Source organism: Octopus bimaculoides, chromosome 3 (genome assembly GCF_046866305.1).
Source record: "Octopus bimaculoides isolate indiv1 chromosome 3, ASM4686630v1, whole genome shotgun sequence".
In the NCBI taxonomy this organism is placed as follows: domain Eukaryota; kingdom Metazoa; phylum Mollusca; class Cephalopoda; order Octopoda; family Octopodidae; genus Octopus; species Octopus bimaculoides.
This window is the reverse complement of record NC_142930.1, coordinates 159200140-159222719: the sequence shown is the minus strand read 5'-3', so window position 1 is coordinate 159222719 and position 22580 is coordinate 159200140. Positions and strand designations below refer to the sequence as shown.

At 37.2% G+C, this 22580-nt stretch overlaps 1 protein-coding gene across 2 annotated transcripts; it reads left to right on the top strand.

The window, feature by feature from the left end:
* Nucleotides 1-1477: 1477 nt before the first annotated feature.
* On the top strand, nucleotides 1478-21795 carry LOC106884380 (iron-sulfur cluster co-chaperone protein HscB). 2 transcript variants are annotated; one of them, XM_089349893.1, is made up of 2 exons: nucleotides 1478-2131; nucleotides 20838-21795. In XM_089349893.1, exons 1-2 carry the CDS (start codon nucleotides 1649-1651, stop codon nucleotides 21072-21074), a joined length of 720 nt encoding a protein of 239 aa, XP_089206019.1. In that variant the 5' UTR covers nucleotides 1478-1648; the 3' UTR covers nucleotides 21075-21795. The 2 variants fall into 2 exon arrangements, with proteins under 2 accessions (XP_089206019.1, XP_014791220.1); XM_014935734.3 differs by lacking the exon at nucleotides 20838-21795 and adding an exon at nucleotides 6562-11159 and having other exon boundaries at nucleotides 1598-2131.
* The last annotated feature ends 785 nt before the right edge of the window (nucleotides 21796-22580 follow it).

Here is a 22580-nt window from a genome sequence, read left to right as displayed (position 1 = left end):
CTAAAACGGCGAACTGGCAAAATCTTTAGCGCATCGGTTAAAATGCGTTGCAGCAGTTCTTCCGCCTCTTTACTTGCAGAGCTCAAACCGCGCAGGGGTACTTAGCTTTTCGTTTTCTCAGGTTTGATAAAATAAAGTACCAGTCTAGTACAGGAATCAATGTTTTCGACCTAGTCCCTTCTTCTCAAAATTGCTGGCCTTGTGCAAAAATTAAAATTTTTTTTCCGATTCCTAAAAATTATTGAATTGATTTTCTAAAAGCCTATTTTGGTTTGCTTCAGTAGGTTCCGTTGAACCTTATGGGGTGCGACCAATTGAAGCACCTGGTGCCACATTGATGGGGTTTTTTTTTAATCTTTCCTTTCTTCCCCATTTGCTTTTTTTTTTTTCTTTCTTTGTCTTTCTTTTGTAATATATATGTATTATATACATCTTATATATGTAATAAAATTTGTTTTGTCTCCAGAAATCATTTCCCAATTTGTACCAGATACTGAAAAACTGCACAAAGGACAACGGAAATTCCATTCAAAATATATTTTTCTAAGAGGAAAAAAAGAAAAATTTATGAACAACCACATCCCCATATGTGTTCTCTCTCCACGCTTCGTAATTGGGATTATTTATTTATTTCATATGTAGTGGAGTCACCAAAATGTGGTATGTTTTTGTTTAGTGTCGGTGCGATAGGCATGTATTTGCCTGTGAAATGACAAAATGATAACTGGTTCAACTATAACATTTTTTGTTAATTTTTACACATATATATTTCCTTTATTTTAATTCATCTGCAGTTTGGCAGAATTATAATTCTTTACGTTCTGAGTTCAAATCCTGTCATAGTTAATTTTGAGTTTCATACCTTCTGAGGTGTCGATAAATCAAAGTTTACTCTCAAATGCCTGGATTTCTTCCTATTTTTGAAACAGTTATTACTTCTGTCGTCACTATTCTTTTATAATTCCCTTGGTGGACAAGACAAAAACTTACTGCTTTTCTTTTCCTTTCTTGTTTCCGTTTTAAAATAAATAAATTTCCAGTATTCTACAATAAACAGTGCAGGAGGGTGGGACGTTTGTACCTTTTACAAGGTCGTAAGTAACACAAGTGAAGTGAAACAGCCTCAACCTAGAATCGAACCTATTTCACCGGCTTAGCAAGCAGGAATTTATTTATCGTTCTGAAATGCTTATCATGCTTGTAAATATTAAAAATAAATAAAAATCTGTCATATAACTTCAGGTGATTAGTCCAGTTTTGCTTTATTTCAGTAAAATAATATATATTTGGAAACGGTTGGCGTGAGAGGAGTATAATTTACGAAGACATTTGGAATCGTAACTTGTAACTTCTAACGTTGTCCAATTATTTAATGTACAATTAAATTGACGTAGTTGAACAAGTGTTCAGCTGTTTTCACTTTCAAATTCGTAGATATACGATGATTTATATGTAACTTGTTTTTAAAATAAATTTATATATAACATGAACAACTTTATTTAATTATGTGAATTTCAAAATATGATTTTTTAAATAATAAAAAATATAAATTTATTCAATTTTCGTCTCATGCTTTTCTCAACGATATTACACGAGCGAAACACATTTCAAGTTTTAGAAGCAACTCATTCCTGACTTTCTTAAAAGAATGTCCGTCCGCACAACTTCTACTGTTCCTACCTTAACTACTGTGTTATACAGGTATGTTATCCAGTGTCACAGGAAAGCAAGAAGATTCCCAGCTTTGTTATTATTCACAAATAACAACGGAAAGAAATGCTGGTCGTCGTTTGTTAAAAAGTGGAACACATGTGAAGCATTGACATTGCGTGTGTCCCTGGCGACTCCTCCAGCATTAATCGAAACGGGCTTAATTCAAAAGAAATTACTCAGCAATCAAACACCCATCGATTACAACACACAATGCTGGAAATGTCATAAAACTAGAAGTCCGAACAAAGATATTTTCTTCTGCTTTTGTGGTGCTATTCTTTCGCCTTCCAAGAACCTCACATATTTCAAATTACTAGGACTTGAGGAAGGTTTTGAAATCGATAGTGACATCCTGACACGACGATATAAAGATTTGCAAAGAATTCTTCACCCTGACAAGTTCAGTCAAAAATCAGAGGTATTATTGATCTCCTTTGAGATTTATTCATTTGTTTGTTTACTTTCGCTGTTGTTACGTAATTCAGAAATGTCCCCATGTGTTTAAACACTTCCGAACAGGATGGAAAAATTACTGACGTTGTTTTATAAATAGTATTGTAATTAAATGATCAAATATTATGGACTTTCTCGAGATTGCATTTTTTAATGTTCTATTCTTTTGGTGACCACCCTAAAATAGTAATAAGTTTATGGGCAGTTGCGATCGAGCTCCGGTTCAGAATCTTAGACGTAGACAGCTTTTAAATGTTTATTGAGGCATACTTACACAAGTATGCCCCGTCTTTGTTTTCCTCGTAACATCCAGGAAATGTATAACTTATGAAATTTCCTACAAATATGCTTCAGGTGGTGTAGATGACGATTATATCGAATTTGTTGAGAAAATGCTTTCCGATGAGTTTCGGAAAATTCACATGAGTCGAATTTGTTTTCTCACAACTCTCAGAAAAAAGGGTGTTTTTTTAATGAAATTTTCTTCAAATATCTTTCAGATGGTGTAGATTACGATTATACCGGAATTTTATGTGCAAAATAAAATTGGGCGGACCTGGCGCACAGTCAACCCCGACCTTTCCGATTTTTTTCCACCAGATTCCTGTGTTTTCGATGATGGAGCAGGGTCGGTTTTGGGGGTGGTGAGTGAGCGCCAGGTCACGTACTGACATCATAATTTTTTTTTAGAAATTTCAAGTTTCATTTTGTAGATATATGTGATGTGTGTCTGTATGTGTGCGAGTCCACCAATTCTTCTAACATTAAATTCCGATATAATCGTAATCTACACAATCTGAAATATATTTGTAGAAAATTTCATTTTTCTGAAAGTTCCGAAGAAACAAAAGCCGACACATGTGAATTTTCCAAAACTCCTCTCCCCACCCTGAGAAACATTTATTTTCACAACAAATTCCAATATAATTGTAATCTAAACTATCCGAAGCGTTTTTATAGAAAATTTCTCTGGAAGTTATGAAGAAACAAAATCGGTGGGGCGCACTTGTGTATGTAAGCCTTTATTAATACGTATAAGAGCTGTAGATTTCATTTTGTTTTGTTTCCTTCTATGTGACCTTTTTGCCCATATTATTTAATAATTAGCTAAATTGGTTTGATGTATTTCTCGCCACGTTGTCTATTACTGTTTATTATGTTACATGTGTTATATATCATTTCAATATCACATGGTCTCATCATATTGCAACCTCTCCGGAATTACCACCGTGCCTGCCAAAAATCAAATTAATTTTTCTCTTCATCTTCTATCTTTTTTCAATTTTAATTAATTAAGATTTCCTTGTAGCTAACCTATTTCGATTTTTTTTTCTTCTTGTTCTGGAGTCGTTGCTCTTTCCTATTTTGAGTTGAATTAAGGTTTCGATGGAGTATATCTATGGATTTTAGCCAACATATATGTGTAAATATCTTATCTTTATCTTTTACTTGATTCACTCATGAGACTATAGCTGTGCTTGAGCGCCGCCTTGAAGAGTTTAAGTAGAGCGAATTGACGCCAGTATTTTTGTTAAAGCTTCGTAGTTATATCGATCACTTATATCGATCACCCCGATAGGTTACGGGGACGTAAACACGCACCAATACTGTCGAACGGTGGTGGGAGACAGACAGGAAAACCTTCCGCCCGTCCCTCCCCCCATTTTCTCCCAAATTTGTTTATTTAAAAAATTATTTTTGCCCAAAATCCCCTTTTCGGATACCGGAACCTCCGGAAAATTGTCAAAAATCGGTATTGTGAAATTCCCTCACCTTTCCACCCCAACTTCTTCTCCAACACTAACACTAACCCTAACCCTAACCCTAAAACTGTAACCGTAAGTACAGAAATATTTTGAAATTGTTGTCCGAATCATAATGTCCGTATTTTTCCGCATACTTAGAAAAAAAAAATTTTTACGAATGTTTTTGGAAATTTTTTCAAGAATCATAATCTCCGTATTTTTCCGCATATTTTGGGAAAAGAAAATTCTGAAAAAAGTTTAAAATGAAGGAAATGGGGGTGTGATAATTTTAAAATGTCGACTTTTGTCAATTTTTTTGCAGATTCGTATTCCCCGTAGCCGCAAAGCGGAGTTTGTGTGGAAAAAAAATTTCTTAAGAGTGGTTTGGTGGTGGTGGGGGTGGTGGGGGGTCTTGCTGGAGCACTGCCTTTAGTCGAACAAATTGACCCCAAGACTTATTCTTTGTAAGCTAAGTACTTATTCTAGCAGTCTCTTTTGCCAAACTGCTAAGTTGCAGGGATGGAAACACACCAACAACAGAGACAAACACAGGCACACAAACATATGTGTGTGTGTGTGTATATATATATTTATATACACGATGGGCTTCTTTCAGTTTCCATCTACCAAATCAACTCGCAAGGCTTTGGTTGGCCCAAAGCTATAGTAGAAGACACTTCTCCAATGTGCCACACAGTGGGACTGAAATCAAAACCATGTGGTTGGGAAGCAAGCTTCTTACATCATCATCATCGTTTAACGTCCGCTTTCCATGCTAGCATGGGTTGGACGATTTGACTGAGGACTGGTGAACCAGATGGCTACACCAGGCTCCAATCTGATTTGGCAGAGTTTCTACAGTTGGATGCCCTTCCTAACGCGTAAATTTTTCAACACTTTTTTTATATTCCTTATCAAAACTTATAAGAGAAATCAATCACTGATGTGATGTTTATTCTAGAAAGAAGCAAATTGTAGTAAAATGAGGAAGGTCAAGGTTTCTGTTGCTGCTGAGTCCCTGGTCAGCTCTGAGTGACCAAACCTATTATCAGAAATGTTCCAACTATAACCATCCAGTGTGTTTTTTCCATGCACAACACAGCCAGGGCTCAGTCAAATGTCTTGTTTGATTTTAAAACAAAAGGATATGATTTGAGGAAGATTTGGCTGTTATTTTTAGGTTGAGTGACTGTATAAGGTTTATTTCCATAATTTGAGACAGGGATTTATTGTTCTTGTTGTTTAGCTTTAGGTCAACCCTGATCAATGTCCTTCCGTTCGTGGCCATCCAGTATTTTTAGTGATATGTCTAGGGTTACTTTATCCAATATGTCTGTTCCCTATTTAGGTAGTATGATACAATTTGTGAGAGATTTGGCCATGTTTTCCCCCACACACATAAACTGGTTACCATAATCTGTCCTTGAAATGAAAATTTGGGCTAGGCAACGCACTCGGAATGGACAAGGATGACCAAAGAATACTTGGTGTAGAACTGTTAAAGGAAAGCTGAAAGAAATGCCCCTTCCATGCAACAAAGCACTGAAAATTGCTAAAGACCTGTTTGAATGATGTCAAATTAATCGACGCTTGTATATTTTGTCAGATTCCTTATATAACCTATTTATCTGTGCTAAGAGACAGTAATCCACGTTGATCTGTAATATAATAGGTAATCTAGCTGTCTGGCAAGTGTTGGTACATCATTTTTGACTTGTCCGAAGACCTGTTCTTCTTTTCCTGTCTCAAATTGGAAATAAGAGAATAAAGTAAGAAATAGCACTGTATTGTATTGTATTTTTAAAAACAAAACTAAAGCCGACCATTTCCCAGTGCGCGAAATGGTTTGATTTATATTAACGTAATTTTGTATTATTGTGAGCTGTTACTTTTAAACTGATATCAATGACTATAAGGGAGATAAGTCTTGCCTAGTGTAGATGGACAGCGGCTTTGACAAAGTCGACCTCGGCAGAATTTGAACTCTGAACACAAAGACGGATAAAATACCGCTAAACATTTTTCTCCACATGCTAACGATTCTACTAGTGTGCGGCCCTAACTTGGTAAATTATAAATAAATATTGGTAGAATATTTAGGTGTGAAGTATATTAGACAGGAAACAGAAAACGAAAGTTTTGGTGAAAGGAAGTTTCAAAAATAACTCCTTTCTATCATATACTTTGTCAGATTCCTTATATAACCTATCCATCTGTGTTAAGAGACAGTAATCCATGTTGATCTGTAATATAATTGGTAATCTAGCTGTCTGGCAAGTGTTGTTACATCATTTTTGACTTGTCAGAATACCTGTTCTTTTCCTGTCTCAAATTGGTGTTTATAATCATAAACAGGAATCATCATAGCCAAAAAGATACAGCAAACTATGTATTTGATATACACTTATTTATGAATGGTGTGAATATATCAGTCTTTTCGTGATAAACTTAATCCTTTGTGTGGTTTAGTATCACTGCCTGACCTTGCTGGCCTTTGGCAGAACCCTCTCTAAGCATTAGAATATTGTCCCTGGAATTGTAATTTCTGTCTTCTTTTGCAACTACCAATCCTGAACCCCTTAAAAAAAAAAACATTGCATCCCCCTCTCCCATTTTCACTAATATTAATGTCTGTATTATTCTCTTTCAGATGGAAAGAACATTTTCAGCTGAACAGTCTTCCCTGGTCAATCTTGCATACACCACTTTGCTCAAGCCATTATCTCGTGGTCAGTATTTGTTGGACATAAACGGGACTTCTCTAGATGAAACCACACAAAGTAATGACTTTGATTTCTTATCCAATATCATGAAAACCAATGAAGATTTGGAGAATGTAACTAATGTTGAAGAGCTTCAGATTATCGAAGATCTTAATATACGGAATTTGAACCAGTGCTATGAGATTTTATCTGAAGCATTCCGTCAAAAGGACTTAGTTGGTGCCAAAGAGGTTCTGATGAAGTTGAAATATTTCGTAAACATAGATGATAAAATTAAAGAAATGGAACTGTATGAAAGTTTATGATTAATAGTTTCAAATAGAATTTCTCTTTCAAAAAATGTTACATAGTCTTCAAAGGAACATTCATAATTTCAGTTACCACTTCAAGATGTTTATTCAGAATAGTGTTGTTTTGAAAGCTAACTCACATTCTCATTGTAGGAGATGTATAAAGTGGTATTCCAATAATCATGTAATCTATCATTCTAAATATTACTCTTTCAATTTGGGACACACACACATATATATATATATATATATATATATATATATATATATATATATATATATATTATTTATATATAAAGCTTTGTGAGTGGATTTGGCAGATGGAAACTGAAAGAAGCCCATCGTATATATATATATATATATATATATATATATATGTATGTATATTTGTGTGTCTGCGTTTGTCCCCCCACCATCGCTTGACAACCGATGTTAGTGTGTTTACATCCCGGTAACCTAGTGCTTTGGCAAAAGACACTGAGGAAATATGTACTAGGCTTACAAAGAATAAGTTGTGGGGCTGATTTGTTCAACTAAAGGTGGTGCTCCAGCATGGCCACAGTCACATGACTGAAACGAGGAAAAGAATAATATATATAATATATATACACACACATACATGAGTATGTTATATGTACTTAGTATTGATTTAATTAAAAATTTTATCATAATTATTGATCATTTAGTAATTTAATACATGGAGCATACATGTAATCATATGCATACATATATGAAATCTGTGTACTTTTATTTTCTGTATATAATCGAAACATTAAATATATAACATAGATGTAAATCACATGTAATTCATATATGTATATAATGAACATACTTGTCATCCCTCTCCATATGTATTCCCCTCCCTCTCCATATGTATTCCCCTCAAACACTTTTTTCCTAATATATAATCTAATATCTAATCTATATATGTGTTAGCTTGTAAAATATAGATGTTTTCAATCTAGTTTGGATTCTTTGCCATCAAATTTGATTACAAAGAATTCAAATTTGATGGCAAAGAATCCAAACTAGATCGTAAACATCTATAATTTTTAACTTGCTAGCTTTAAAAATTGCAATTTATTAAATTTACCAATTTATGTGTAATATTCCATAGTTTAGACTAGTCCTCTCGTTCCATTACTATTCTTATTCAATCTTGCACCTTTCTATTTTTCAAAACAAGGAAGGATGCAATATAGAGAGATTTGACTGCAATTAGGGAAACCTCGTATATCTTTCCTCATATACTTATACTTATATCAGTTGAGTCAATTACTTCTGAATAACAGATATTGTTTTCAAGTGAAGGTGGCGAGCTGGCAGAACCGTTAGCACACCGGGCGAAATGCTTAGCAGTATTTCATCTGCCATTACGTTCTGAGTTCAAATTCTGCCGAGGTCGACTTTGCCTTTCATCCTTTCGGAGTCGATAAATTAAATACCAGTTATGCACTGGGGTCGATGTAATCGACTTAATCCCTTTGTCTGTCCTTGTTTGTCCCCTCTATGTTGTGGGCAATAAAGAAATAAGATATTGTTTTCAAGTGATTCGCTTCTACTGTTACTCTTATATTTCAAACAGCTGATCGATTTTCAAAAAGTAGTTTACTGTGCATGCTCACTGGAGGTTTATCTTAGGTTTCTTCTTCTATATTCTGTTCAGTTTCCATATGAGATAATCCACAATGTAAGAGATGCTGTACACTCGCCATTGGTCAGTCTGCTTTTACTACTGTCCATGACAAAGTCAGCAGCTTCACTATCTCTTGCTAGACTATTATCAGGTTGTGATAGTTGTCTTTTATAAAGCTCCTCCCCCAGTATGAGAGAGCAATTGGTCATTAAAAACATCATCTCAGATTAAGTCATTGTTTAGTGTCCGATCATCCCCAATTGAGGTGGTCTCTGATTAGACATATTTCAGCAGTGATATTCTCATCTACGGTATAACTAGAACTACATTATCCAATGTTTTCCATTTTTAAGATGAAATCACATGATTTAAGTATGTCAAGCAGCCATGGAGAGCTTTTTTGTATTTTTTTGTAGCTCATTCAAATGAAGTGTGTAGTGCTATGTATTAAGAGTGGAAATTATAAAGCAAAATGGTTAAGTTAGATATGAGGAATTTGGGTCTCGTAAATAAAATGACATGGAATTGAGATTAATTTACAATATGTTCTGTTATAGATCTGGCCAGCCCATAGATGTTAAAAGGCTGATTAGAATGATAATACTATAATGCACAACATTCAAAAATATAATAGTTAAACTACATTTATCACAATAGTAAGACCAACTTCTCAAATTGTCTTAAGTGGATCTCATCCTACAGATTTATGGGTTTTTTTTTAACAATACATCATATAGTAAATGATGGATGATTTAAATGAACTACAAAAAACAATTATGGAAAGATACTGTGTGGAGACATGAAGGGACAGGCTCTGATTATTTGGAGCATGCAAAGGAAAGGCTGCATGTGAAAAATCCTTTTTGAGTATGATGCAAATCTGTAACTAAATCACAGAGAAGATATGGGCCCTTTCTTGCCCACTTCGAGATTTGAATTATTCATGAACACTTTCAGGACAGATTATACACTGTACCTAAGTGAGATAGGGAGAGGGTGGGGGACTAGGAAGATTATCAGAATTGGGGAGAGACCTGATCTAACCTTGTAGGTTGTGAATTGTCTTTGTTTATATATTCATTTAATTATTTTGTGTAGTTAAAGAATCATTAACGTGCTTCTTTACCCCTCTACTTGTTTTATATAACTTTTCTTTGTTCATCCCAATGTTTTTGTAATACTCAGTGTACATTTTATTGTATGCATGATTGAGCCTTAGCAACTGAACTGAAAAATTATTATTAGAGCAGTAAAGAAGCACTGGATTGGCAGAATAAAATACCTTGTTGTATTTGTTCTAACTCCTTGTGTTCTGAGTTTCAATTTACCTTTCATGTTTCCAAGTTTTCATAAAATAAAGGACCAGTCAAGTACTGGGATCAATACACCCATCAAAATTATTTACAACACTTGGTTTTCCTAAGCAGTTATCTGTTTAAGTACAAGTTCAAACGTTGCCTAACTTTGGTGTTTGCCTTAAGGACTGAGAAATAAAGAAAAGGTTTCTCAGAAACAGTAGCATTTTTGTTACATTTTTTTTTTTTTTTTTTTTTGGCAAATGGGCTTTGACAAAACTATCTGATTGGGGCATTAACCAAATAATTAATCAAGAAACCAGTTAGTTAATTGGTTAAATGGTTAACCGAATTACTAATAAAATGAACTACAAAAAACAATTATGGAAAGATACAGTGTGGAGACATGAGGGGACAGGCTCTGATTATGTGGAGCATGCAAAGGAAAGGCTGCATGTGAAACAGAACCAGTGCGTGTTTTTTTTATTGGCATAACAACCCTTCCAAGATATAATGAAACACCTAATCGAAGAGGAAACTTCAATAAGTACGATCTCTCTGTAGAGTGTAGGATTTAATTTTTCAGGTCCTTTTTAATCAAAAGTGAAAAAGAGTGAGAAGAGTGATGTTCTTGAGTTGTAGGAAAATGCAAGGGAAATTGAAATGGGCAAAGAAACAAAGAAAATGCACACTAGGTATAACAGTAATGGCTTTTTTAAAATTAAAACAAAGATATATGCATACAAATAAATGATTTGATAGAAAGTCATAAGGGTTTCGTCATCGCTGTATGACTTTCTATATTGACTCATGATAATGATTTTTATACTTCTTAATTCCGCTTCAAATCATTTATAGCCCACTTATGCGTACCTTTCCTTCATTGGACACTAAACTCTGCTTGCGAAGACCTGTTGAGGCAAGTGAAATCAAAATCAAATTCGATGACAGCACCACATGACTGGCATTCATGATAGTGGAGCACCAAGAGTACCATCCGAGTGTGATCGTTGCCAGGACTGCTGACTGGCTCCGATGCTGGTGGCACATAAAAAGCACCATTCAAGCTTGATCATTACCAGCGTCGCCTTACTGGCACGTGAAAAACAGTATTTGAGCAAGGTCACTGCCAGTGCTGCTGGATTGGCTCTTGTGCAGGTGGCACATAAAAAAACACCATTTGAGCATGGCCATTGCAAGTACCACCGGACTGACCCTCGTACTGGTGGCACGTAAAAGCACCAATTACACTCTCGGAGTGGTTGGTGTTGGGAAGGGCTTCCAGCTGTAGAAACTCTGCCAGATCAGATTGGAACTTGGTGCAGCCATCCGGTTCACCAGTCCTCAGTCAAATCATCCAACCCATGCTAGCATAGAAAGCGGACATTAAACGATGATGATGTATGTATATAGCTGTTTTTATATTAAAAAAAAGCCATTATTTTTATACCTAGTGTGCATTTTCTTCGTTTCTTTTTACTTTTCCCCTATATACATATATATATACATATCAGTGACTGAATATCTTTAAAATGATGTATTTAGCTCTTAAATTTTTGTAAATGAATGGAGCCATAATGGTTAATACATCAAGCTGCCCTCCTGTGATCTGTGGGCTCAATTTTTTTTGATTATTTTGGTAATAATATTAGGGAACATATTTTGTTTGCCAATTACATTTACACACACACACACGTGTGTGCATAAATGTAATTGGCAAACAAAGATGTTCCCTAATATTACTACCAATTAATCTAGATTTAGTTTTAATTCGAATATTCATAATGCCTGAATACACACCACGTATTAAAATAATCAAAATAATAGCCGAAAGAAATTGAACCTACAAATCGCAGGAGACAGCTTGATGTATTAACCATTATAGATCCATTCATTTATAAAAGTTTAAGAGGTAAAAACGTCATTTTGTAACGATATTCAATAATGGCTATTTTAACGTCTTAAGATTGTTATCTCCCTTTAGTTTTGAGCAAATTTTAAAACCAAGTTTCCATTCTCTGTTAAGTCTTCCATATCAGAATCTATTCACTTCGTTTAGAATATGATTTTAGATTCGTCCCCACTCCTCCCCCTTTTTTTTAGTTGATTTCTTTTTGAAATGGTCAATTTTGGAATTTTATTAGCTTAGTGATAGAATTATATTAAAACCATTCATAATGAAGTTTAATTTTGAGAGTTTATATTTTTCACACTCTTGTTCACCCCTTTCAAATTCATGATTGACAGCAATCAAAAGCCTTCATACAATTTCTGTCAAATAAAATTTGAAAATGTAACAGTTGTCGCTCACAAATATAGTCAACACCTCCCCTCTCTCTCTCTTTCTCTTCTCACGATTATTATCCTTTTTCTTATTTCCTGTTTTTTCATACCTTTCACCCTGTTCCATAAACAATCTCACTCTTAAAAATCCCACAATATTACTATTTTAAACTCACGTATACACGTTTTTTGGAATAAATATTTTACACACCATTTTTGTTGTAGAGCTATACATGACTTCTGACATGTATAGCTGGTCACAGCCTAAAAAACTAGCAAAAAATGAAATCATTATTGAGTGAGAGAATTGTTTGTGCCGAAAAGATGTTTATGGTATTTGTTCTGAGTTCAAATCCTGCTGAAGTCAACTTTGCTTTTCATCTTTTCTGTGTCAATGCAATAAAGTACCAATCAAATATTGGAGCCAGTGTAACCATCTAACCATACCTCGTCGAAAGTTGCTGTCTTAGTGCTGATTAAGAAGCAATTATTAATTAACAGTCTGGAGGATGGATTGACTGAATCATCAGAGTGTCAAATGAAATGTCTTGCAATTTTTGTTCTGGGTCTAAGACAATGATCTCGCAAAAATCATTAGCACACCGGGCAAACAGCTTCACAGTATTTTGTTTGTATGTTCTGTGTTCAAATTCAGCTGAGGTTGACTTTGCTTTTCATCCTTTCAGGGTTGATGTAATTGACTAACCAGCCTCATCCCAAATTTCAGGCCTTGTGCCTATAGTAGAAAGGATTATTATTATTATTATTATTACTACGTCTGCCTGACATGCCAGGTCCGCCTGAGTGGCTCCCATGCTGGTGGCACATAAAAAGCACCATCCAAACGTGGCCAATGCCAGTGCCCCCTGACTGGCTCCCATGCCGGTGTTACATAAAATTCCCTATCCGAACGTGATCGATGCCAGTGCTGCCTGACTGGCCCCTGTGCCGGTGCTACGTAAAAAAGCACCCACTACACCCTCAGAGTGGTTGGTGTTAGGAAGGGCATCCAGCTGTAGAAACATTGCCAGATCAGATTGGAGTCTGGTGCAGCTGGCTTTCCAGACCTCACTCAAACCATCCAACCCATGCTCGAATGGAAAACAGACGTTAAACGATGATTATTATTATTATTATAATTATTATTATTATTATAAAAAAAGGTGGTGATCTGGTAGAATTGGTAGCACACCAGACAAAATGCTTAGTGGCATTTTCATCTGTCTGTATATTCTGAGTTCAAATTCTGCCAAAGTCAACTTTACCTTTCATCCTTTCAGGGTCAATAAATCAAGTACCAGTGAAATACTGGAGTTAATGTAATCAATTAGTCTCCTCCCCCAAAATTTCAGGCCCTGTGCCTTTAGTAGAAAGGATTATTATTAAATTGCAAAAACTGGGATTAACTTGCACCATATTCCACCATATAAATACTGTTAATACTTGTCCATTCTCAAGTGAGTGTATTTCTTTATAGCAGCTGAAGGTTGTAAGTGTTAAAAGAGAATTTTCTTACAAAATATGAAGAACTTGCAAGTGAGGAGTGTCAGCTGCCTCAACAAATCAGCGAAACTCTATTCATGAGTATAAATATAAAACATGATTTAAAAAACAGAAAACAGTAACTCCCATTCCTTTGATATTCTTGAGCAATAAATATCTGAACGGAGCAAAATATAATGAACATTATTCTGTCTTTTATTATGAGTTGTATACGTTATATTGTGAATGTAAATATAAAACTGATTAAAAGACATGTAGTTGAGAAGCTTGCTTCCCAAACTATGTGGTCTTGGGTTCAATTTCACTGTGCAGTAGATTTGGCAGATGGAAACTGAAATAAGCCCATCATATATATATATACATATATATATATATATATATATATATATATATATATATATGAGGGAACCAGACTGCTGGAGTTCTGTGATGCAACCGATCTTATGGTCTGCAATACCAACTTCAGGAAACCTGCCAGTCACCTAGTCACCTACCGCTCCGGCAGACACTCTAGCCAAATCGACTACATCCTCGCCAGAAATAGGGAAAGAGGGCGGCTTATAAATGCCAAAACCTACCCTGGCGAAGAATGTACCCCACAACATAGATTAGTAGTTAGCGACTTTGGGATCAAGGCAAAATGGGTGCCCAGAATTAGACAGGCTTGGAGGAGAAGGGTGTGGAAGTTTAAAGACCCTGCAAACGGACAGAGACTTAGAGACAAGTTACTTGAAGCATTTAACGAAATAGAAGGCGATATAGCATCATACAACGTGGAAGACAATTGGAGATTTCTGCGGGACAACCTGTTGAAAGCCACCGACCAGATTTGTGGGTGGTGTAAGGTCCCCTCCCGACCCAGAGTAACGTGGTGGTGGAACAAGGAGGTAGACAGGGCTATTAGACAAAAGAAACAGGCTTGGAAGGACTGGAAGAACGGTGGTAGCAGGGAATTGTACCAATGTGCCAGAAGGGAGGCTAGGCGACAGGTTTATTTAGCCAGAGGGGAAGCAGATAAGAAAAGATTTGCCAATGTTCTGCGCCGTGAGGACCAAAGACTCGAGGTATTTCGTGTTGCAAGACAGTGTAGGAGAGAGAATAGTGATGTTGTAGGAGAGAAATGTGTTCGCATGGATGATGGTACGCTTGCACTAAATGAGGATGCAAAGAAAGAGGTCTGGAGATGCCACTACGATAGATTGCTTAATAAAGAGAATGAATGGGAGAAAGAGAGCCTGCCGTATGTCGACCCAATAGAGGGACCAGCTATCCGAGTTGATAGTACCAGGGTAGATAAAGCAATTAAGAGTATGAAGACCGGGAAAGCCCCCGGCCCATCAGGAATCACTGCAGAGATGCTCAAAATATCTGGCAGTGTTGGCTATAGCCTAGTCACCCGTATTACGAACCAGGTGATACACGAAGGAGTCATACCCAATGACTGGTGTAGCAGCATCATAGTCAACTGCTACAAAGGTAAAGGTGACGCTTTAAATACAAATAATTACAGAGGCATCAAGCTGTTAGATCAGGTTATGAAAGTTACAGAGAGGGTCATAGCCCAACTAATTAGGGAGCGAATCAATTTAGATGAGATGCAGTTTGGGTTCGTGCCAGGTAAAAGCACTACTGATGCCTTATTTCTAGTGAGACAGTTGCAGGAGAAATACCTAGCTAAGGATAAACCTCTGTACCTGGCTTTCGTTGACATGGAGAAAGCCTTTGACAGGGTCCCCCGATCCCTTATCTGGTGGTCAATGAGGAAACTTGGGATAGAAGAATGGTTAGTGAGAGCTGTGCAAGCCATGTACAGAGATGCTGCCAGTAAGGTGAGGGTTGGAAATGAGTACAGCAATGAATTCCGGGTAGAAGTAGGGGTCCACCAAGGTTCCGTCCTCAGCCCCCTCTTATTTATCATAGTCCTCCAGGCAATCACAGAGGAGTTCAAGACAGGTTGCCCCTGGGAGCTCCTCTATGCTGATGACCTTGCCCTAATTGCGGAGTCACTATCAGAACTAGAGGAGAAGTTTCAGGTGTGGAAGCAAGGTCTAGAATTGAAGGGCCTTAGAGTCAACCTAGCTAAAACCAAAATCCTAATAAGTAGGAAGGTAGATAAAACACAAACCCCTTCAGGTAGATGGCCCTGCTCAGTATGTAGAAAAGGAGTAGGTAGTAACTCTATAAGATGTACCCGGTGCAAGCTATGGACACATAAGAGGTGCAGCAACATGAAAGGCAGGTTAACTAGCAAGTTAGTTTTTGTTTGTGGCAGATGTTCAGGTGCAATAAAGACTGTAAACAAACAGGAAACAACTTCTATCTCATTCCAGGGTGAAAAACTAGAGGTAGTCGATAGCTTCCGCTATCTGGGCGACCAAGTTAGTAGTGGGGGTGGGTGCGCTGAAAGTGTAACTGCTAGAATAAGAATAGCCTGGGCAAAGTTTAGAGAGCTCTTACCCCTGCTGGCGACAAAGGGACTCTCACTCAGAGTAAAAGGCAGACTGTATGATGCATGCGTACGAACAGCCATGCTACATGGCAGTGAAACATGGGCTGTAACTGCTGAGGACATACGTAAGCTCGCAAGGAATGAAGCCAGTATGCTCCGTTGGATGTGTAATGTCAATGTGAATACCCGTCAGAGTGTAAGTATCTTGAGAGAAAAGCTGAACATTAGAAGCATCAGTTGTGGTGTGCAAGAGAGACGATTGCGCTGGTATGGACATGTGGTGAGAATGGATGAGGATAGCTGCGTGAAAAAGTGCCACACCCTAACAGTTGAGGGAACCCGTGGAAGAGGTAGGCCCAGGAAGACCTGGGCTGAGGTGGTGAGGTAAGACCTTCGTACATTGGGCCTCACCGAGGCGATGACTACTGACCGAGACCTTTGGAAATGTGCTGTGCATGAGAAGACCCGGCAAGCCAAGTAAGATCGTTGCCAGTGCCCCTGGACTGGTTCTTGTGCGGGTGGCACATGAGATGCACCATTTTGAGCGTGGCCGTTGCCAGTACCGCCTGACTGGCTCCCGTAGGATTTTCGAGCGAGATCGTTGCCAGTGCCCCTGGACTGGCTTGTGCGGGTGGCACATAAAAGACACCATTTCGAGCGTGGCCGTTTTCGTGCGGGTGACACGTAAAAGCACCCACTACACTCTCTGAGTGGTTGGCGTTAGGAAGGGCATCCAGCTGTAGAAACTCTGCCAAATTAGACTGGAGCCTGGTGTTGCCATCCGGTTTCACCAGTCCTCAGTCAAATCGTCCAACCCATGCTAGCATGGAAAGCGGACGTTAAACGATGATGATGATGATGATGATGATGATGATGATATATATATACACAGGGTGTCCACAAAGTCTGGATACATGGGGATTTACACATACTTTAAGAAATTATTATTTCTTATATTTAATTGTTTATGTTATGATTTTATTTACTCCATGTACCCACATTGAGATTAACACACACTTTAAGAAATCATTATTTCTTATATTTAATTGGTCCTCATAGGTGCCTATATGTGACAGACACCCACATGGGTGCTTTTATGTAAAACCAGCACCCACGATCTCTCAAGGGAAGGACCTCTTGGCTGAGAGAGGAACATAGATGACATACCTGGATGTATGGATGGGTATGTCCCCTCTGTGCCCCTCATGATGGTCTCCAGCATGTCATATTTTACTCAGAAAGTATAAGACAACTTGGTGCTATAGTAAACATCATGGATAAAGAGCTGTACTGCAGGATTGAACACAGAACCACCCGGCTGCAAAGTGAACGTCTTTACTGTACAGCCTAGCCTGCAACCATGGATATATTAAGCATATATAAAAAAAAAAGCAAATATCTATGAGGAAGAGAAAAACTGGAAAGGTTATCAAAATGTCAATGAGTGAATTTTTATTGCTTGTAAATCAGTGAAGCTCTCTCAATATACTCAGAATAGGAATCTTCATATTAAGCTTTTTCTCCATATTTATTAACAGTTATCCTTGCAATAGATTAAAATTCTTTTTGAGATGTCACACATCTAAGACCTTACCAGGCAAATAAACATATAAATAGTCTAGTGGTCTGAAGTGCTAGATTTATTTTGATTACACTAGGAATATTCTGGTCCACAGATGTGTGATTTCAAAACTCATTCTCAGGGCAGACATTTTATTGTAATGCATCTGAGCACTGTATATATAATAAGCTCATTCAGCTCTTTAAATTCTGAGTTCAAATTCTGCTGAGATTGACTTTGTCTTTCATCCTTTTGGGATCAATAGAATATGTGCAGTTGAGTGCTTACCCATCCCCTAAAATTGCTGGCCTTATGCCAAAATATGAAGCCGCTGCCATCATCATCATCATCATCATATAGGCAGTGAGCTGGCAGAATTGTTACCACATCCATAGACACAGGAGTGGCTGTGTGGTAAGTAGCTTGATTACCAACCACATGGTTCTAGGTTCAGTCCCACTGCGTGGCACCTTGGGCAACTGTCTTCTGCTATAGCCTTGGGCCAACCAAAGCCTTGTGAGTGGATTTGGTAGACGGAAACTGAAAGAAGCCTGTCGTATATATGTATCATCATCATCATCATCATCGTTTAACGTCCGCTTTCCATGCTAGCATGGGTTGGACGATTTGACTGAGGACTGGTGAAACCGGATGGCAACACCAGGCTCCAGTCTGATTTGGCAGAGTTTCTACAGCTGGATGCCCTTCCTAACGCCAACCACTCAGAGAGTGTAGTGGGTGCTTTTACGTGTCACCCGCACGAAAACGGCCACGCTCGAAATGGTGTCTTTTATGTGCCACCCGCACAAGCCAGTCCAGGGGCACTGGCAACGATCTCGCTCGAAAATCCTACAGGAGCCAGTCAGGCGGTACTGGCAACGGCCACGCTCAAAATGGTGCATCTCATGTGCCACCCGCACAAGAACCAGTCCAGGGGCACTGGCAACGATCTTACTTGGCTTGCCGGGTCTTCTCACGCACAGCCCATTTCCATATATATATATATATATATATATATATATATATATGTGTGTGTGTGTGTGTGTCTGTGTTTGTCCCCCCAATATTGCTTCACAACCGATGATGGTGTGTTTATGTCCTCATAACTTAGCGGTTTGGCAAAAAGAGACCGATAGAATAAGTACTAGGCTTACAAAGAATAAGTCCTGGGGTCGATTTTCTCAACTAAAGGCGGTGCTCCAGCATGGCTGCAGTCAAATGACTGAAACAAGTAAAAGAGTAAAAGAGTAAACCTTTGAATGTTGCATTAAATCCATTTGACAATATCACTAACCACCAACTATTGAAATGCATTCAGGAAACAAGTTTGCGTACCTGAGGCAAACAGCATCATGAGAGCTGGAAAGGGGTTTAAGTATTCCCTGACTAATGTCCAAAGATACACATCTAAGGGAGAGGTGTACATCATATGAAATACTGTATGCTTATCAACAGAAGGTAAAGAATGGCTATCTTGTCAGAAAACTTCAGAGTGAAACTGACTGACTTGGTAGACACCCACAAGATTATCCACCATCTTTCCAATAACAACCTCGGGCACCTTTTTGAATTCCATATGTCTAATACTCATGGACATGTTTACAAAATAAAAAAGCAACACCACACCCATGTCTTTCAGAAACATTTTTTCATGCTCAGAATCGCTGAAGCAGGGAATAAACTCCCCCACATCAGCAGTTGGCTGTTGGGATACTGCACCCTTCAAAATTTCTATGCTTCCTGAAATTCGTCAACAGTACACCTGATATCCCCCACCTCCCCACCGTTTTTTTTTAATAACTAATGTACTCTTCAATTCCTGTGCATTATTCTATGTACCGTTCATGCACTTTTGATTAATTTTTCTGATGAGTTGTAGTACACCTGACCACAATACACAGTAATTTCATTATTAACATATGTAACTGAAAGTAGTTTTGTTTTTGACAAACAACCAGTATGTTAGCTGTCTCTTTGAAAAGGTATATGGCTGGAAAGTTGGGCTTCACAAAACCAGGAAGAACATAACTACCATATTTTAACGTGTATGTGGAACCCTTTTTTGTCAAAAATTAGGTTTAAAAAATAGGGGACTTTTTTATACATGGATAATATTATAATTCTTTACAAAACCTTTTTGCCCAAATTTTAAGCTCAAAAAATTAGGGGATTCCTTATACACGTTAGAATATGGTAATTAAAAAATTGTAATTAGAAGCTGTTAATAAAACTGTAAAAATATGTAACGTATTCTAGAAGTTTATCCTTTAGTGAGTACATATACACATATAAATGTCTGCACAAATATGTGTATGTGTGCATACATAAATCAAAACGTGTACCCACGCATGCATATAAATGTATGCATGCGCGCGCGCGCACACACACACACACACACACACACACATATACATACATACATACATACATACATAGTTGTCTAAATCCCAATGGAAATGCCTTGTTTCTAGGTTAGAAACTCGTTCTTTATCGATGAGAAAGTTTAAAAATAAAACCAGAAGGAAAACCATACATACACAGATTCATATTATACATATATTCATACTTACATCTATACAAACATACATGTATGCATACATTCATAGTTACATGCATACATCTATACATGTATGTACATTTATGTTTGCACACACAAACATATACTCATGTGTATCAGTATCCCTTCTTTGGTTTATTTGAACCATCAAGATCAAGGTCAGGCTAAAACAAAGACTTTTTTCTTATTGTTTTTACCTGATTGAAAGGTTAATAGGTCACAAAAGAAAGACAAAAAAGAAATATCAGTCTTAAATGTGGTAGACAAATTATAACGCTTTCAAATAGTATCACCAAAAACACAAGTTCAAAATTAAAATATCCAATCAATCAAGACCAAACAAAAAACTAAAAGAAACAAATGTACAAAAATTGTGAAAGCTGAATATTTAGTAATAATTAAAATATATCCTAATCATAAAAGTAATGAAGTAATTGTGTCATATTTTGGTTTCATTGCGAGATTTGTAAGAAACCAAGAAATATTGGAAGTTGATGTACAGGGTCTGCCATAAGTAACTATATATTTTCTTTTGCTTGTAACTTTGTTGATACTTATTCAATTTTTCTATTTTATTTGAAAGCTGAAATCTTATATTTTTATTTCTTTTTCTTTTTCCCCTATTTCAGATATACTGTTATATCAATTATGTCTACCCGATTAACAAAAGAGCAAAAGATTGCAGTTTTGAAATGGTTATCTGGCTATGCTACAGAAGCTGCTTTTGCCATTATTACAACAGCAGGATGGAGCAGAGGGTCTGTACTTTCAGCAGGATGGGGCACGGCCCATTATGCTACGCTTGTGCGAGACTGGCTGGACGCCAACCTGCCTTGTCGATGGATTGGCAGGCAAGGACTGCTTGAGTGGCCGTCTCGTTTGCCGGATTTGACCCCACCCGACTTTTTCCTGTGGGGCGTTCTCAAAGAGAAAGTCTACTCAGCAAAGCCCCGCAACATTGCTGAACTTAAGGAACAAATTCGAGCTGCAATTGGTCAAGTGCCGTTGGAGCTGTGCGCCAAAGTATGCCGCTCAGTTCCTGAAAGATTAGCAAAGTGCATTGAGCTTCACGGAGAGCACAGAGAGCTTTAATAAACATCACGTTTTATGTTGCAACAAACTTTAGTGTACCCTGTGTTGCTTTCTGTATTGTAGTAGCTTATTTCTTCTATGTTACATTTATCATGTTGAAATAAAAATATATAGTTACTTTTGGCGGACCCTGTATAATTAAAATTTAGTTAAAGTTTGTGTTGAGCATATAGGCTCATTAGACTGGGCTATTCCATCTGACCCGTGTAAGCAGGAAAAAAATGAATATTAAAACAATGATGAAATCTTATTATCTGAAGCATGTCATCCCATTTGATGTCAACTCCTGGTTCTTTTCTGATACAAACTTCTTGTCTAAAAGTGAATTAAATTAAACTCTTCCATCAAAATTTCATGTTAATTTATGTCGCAAACACCAGCTTAATTATTCTTTCTAATTTTGACATAAGGCCAACGATGTTCAGAGGAGGAGGTAAGTCAACAACATTAACACCAGTACTTGACTAGTACTTTATTTTACCAACCCCAAAAGGATAAAAAAAAGTTGACTTTAGTGGGATTTGAACTCAGAGGACATGCCACTATGCATGTCCTCTGAGTTCTGCTAGCTCAATGCACTAACAATTCTGTTAGCTCAATGCTTTCACACCAGCATAATAATGGCAGTTATTTTCAAAATTACTTTTAAAAAATACAGTGTTTCAACAAAAATGTGGTAATAAAACAGTCAGTTGATTGGGAGTGTAAGATTCTTCTCGGAACGGCATACCAATCAGTAGTGAGGGTAATCCCTAGCTTCTACTGATGCTGGTACTTATCTTCAGCTCCAGTGAACTAGAACAACATGCAATGAAGTGTATTGCTCAAAGACAATGCTCTGCTCAGTCTGGAAATAAACCCACAATTTAATGATTGCAAGCCCAACATCTTAACCACTAGACTACATATCTATAAGACTACTAGGTGCTGAAGGCACTCTCTACACACTGTAAGCAAAAAGTGGATGGTATTAGAAAGGGCATCCAACAGTAAAAATCATGCTAAAGGAGACATTGGGGCTCAGTGCAGTCATGTGGTTCACTCCCTTTGATGACCCATTCAAGCCATAGCCAGTATGGAAAATGGATGTTAAATGGTGGTGGTGTTGATGGTGATGGTGGTGGTAGTGATGATGATCTTTGTTAATTATTAGAATATTTAAAATCTGGTCCATAGTTTAGTTTTATTCCATTTTCAAAACTTTTAATTCTATTCACATCTAAGATGATTTATGAAAATATTGAATCAGTCTGTACACTTGACTGGAATTTTATTTTATG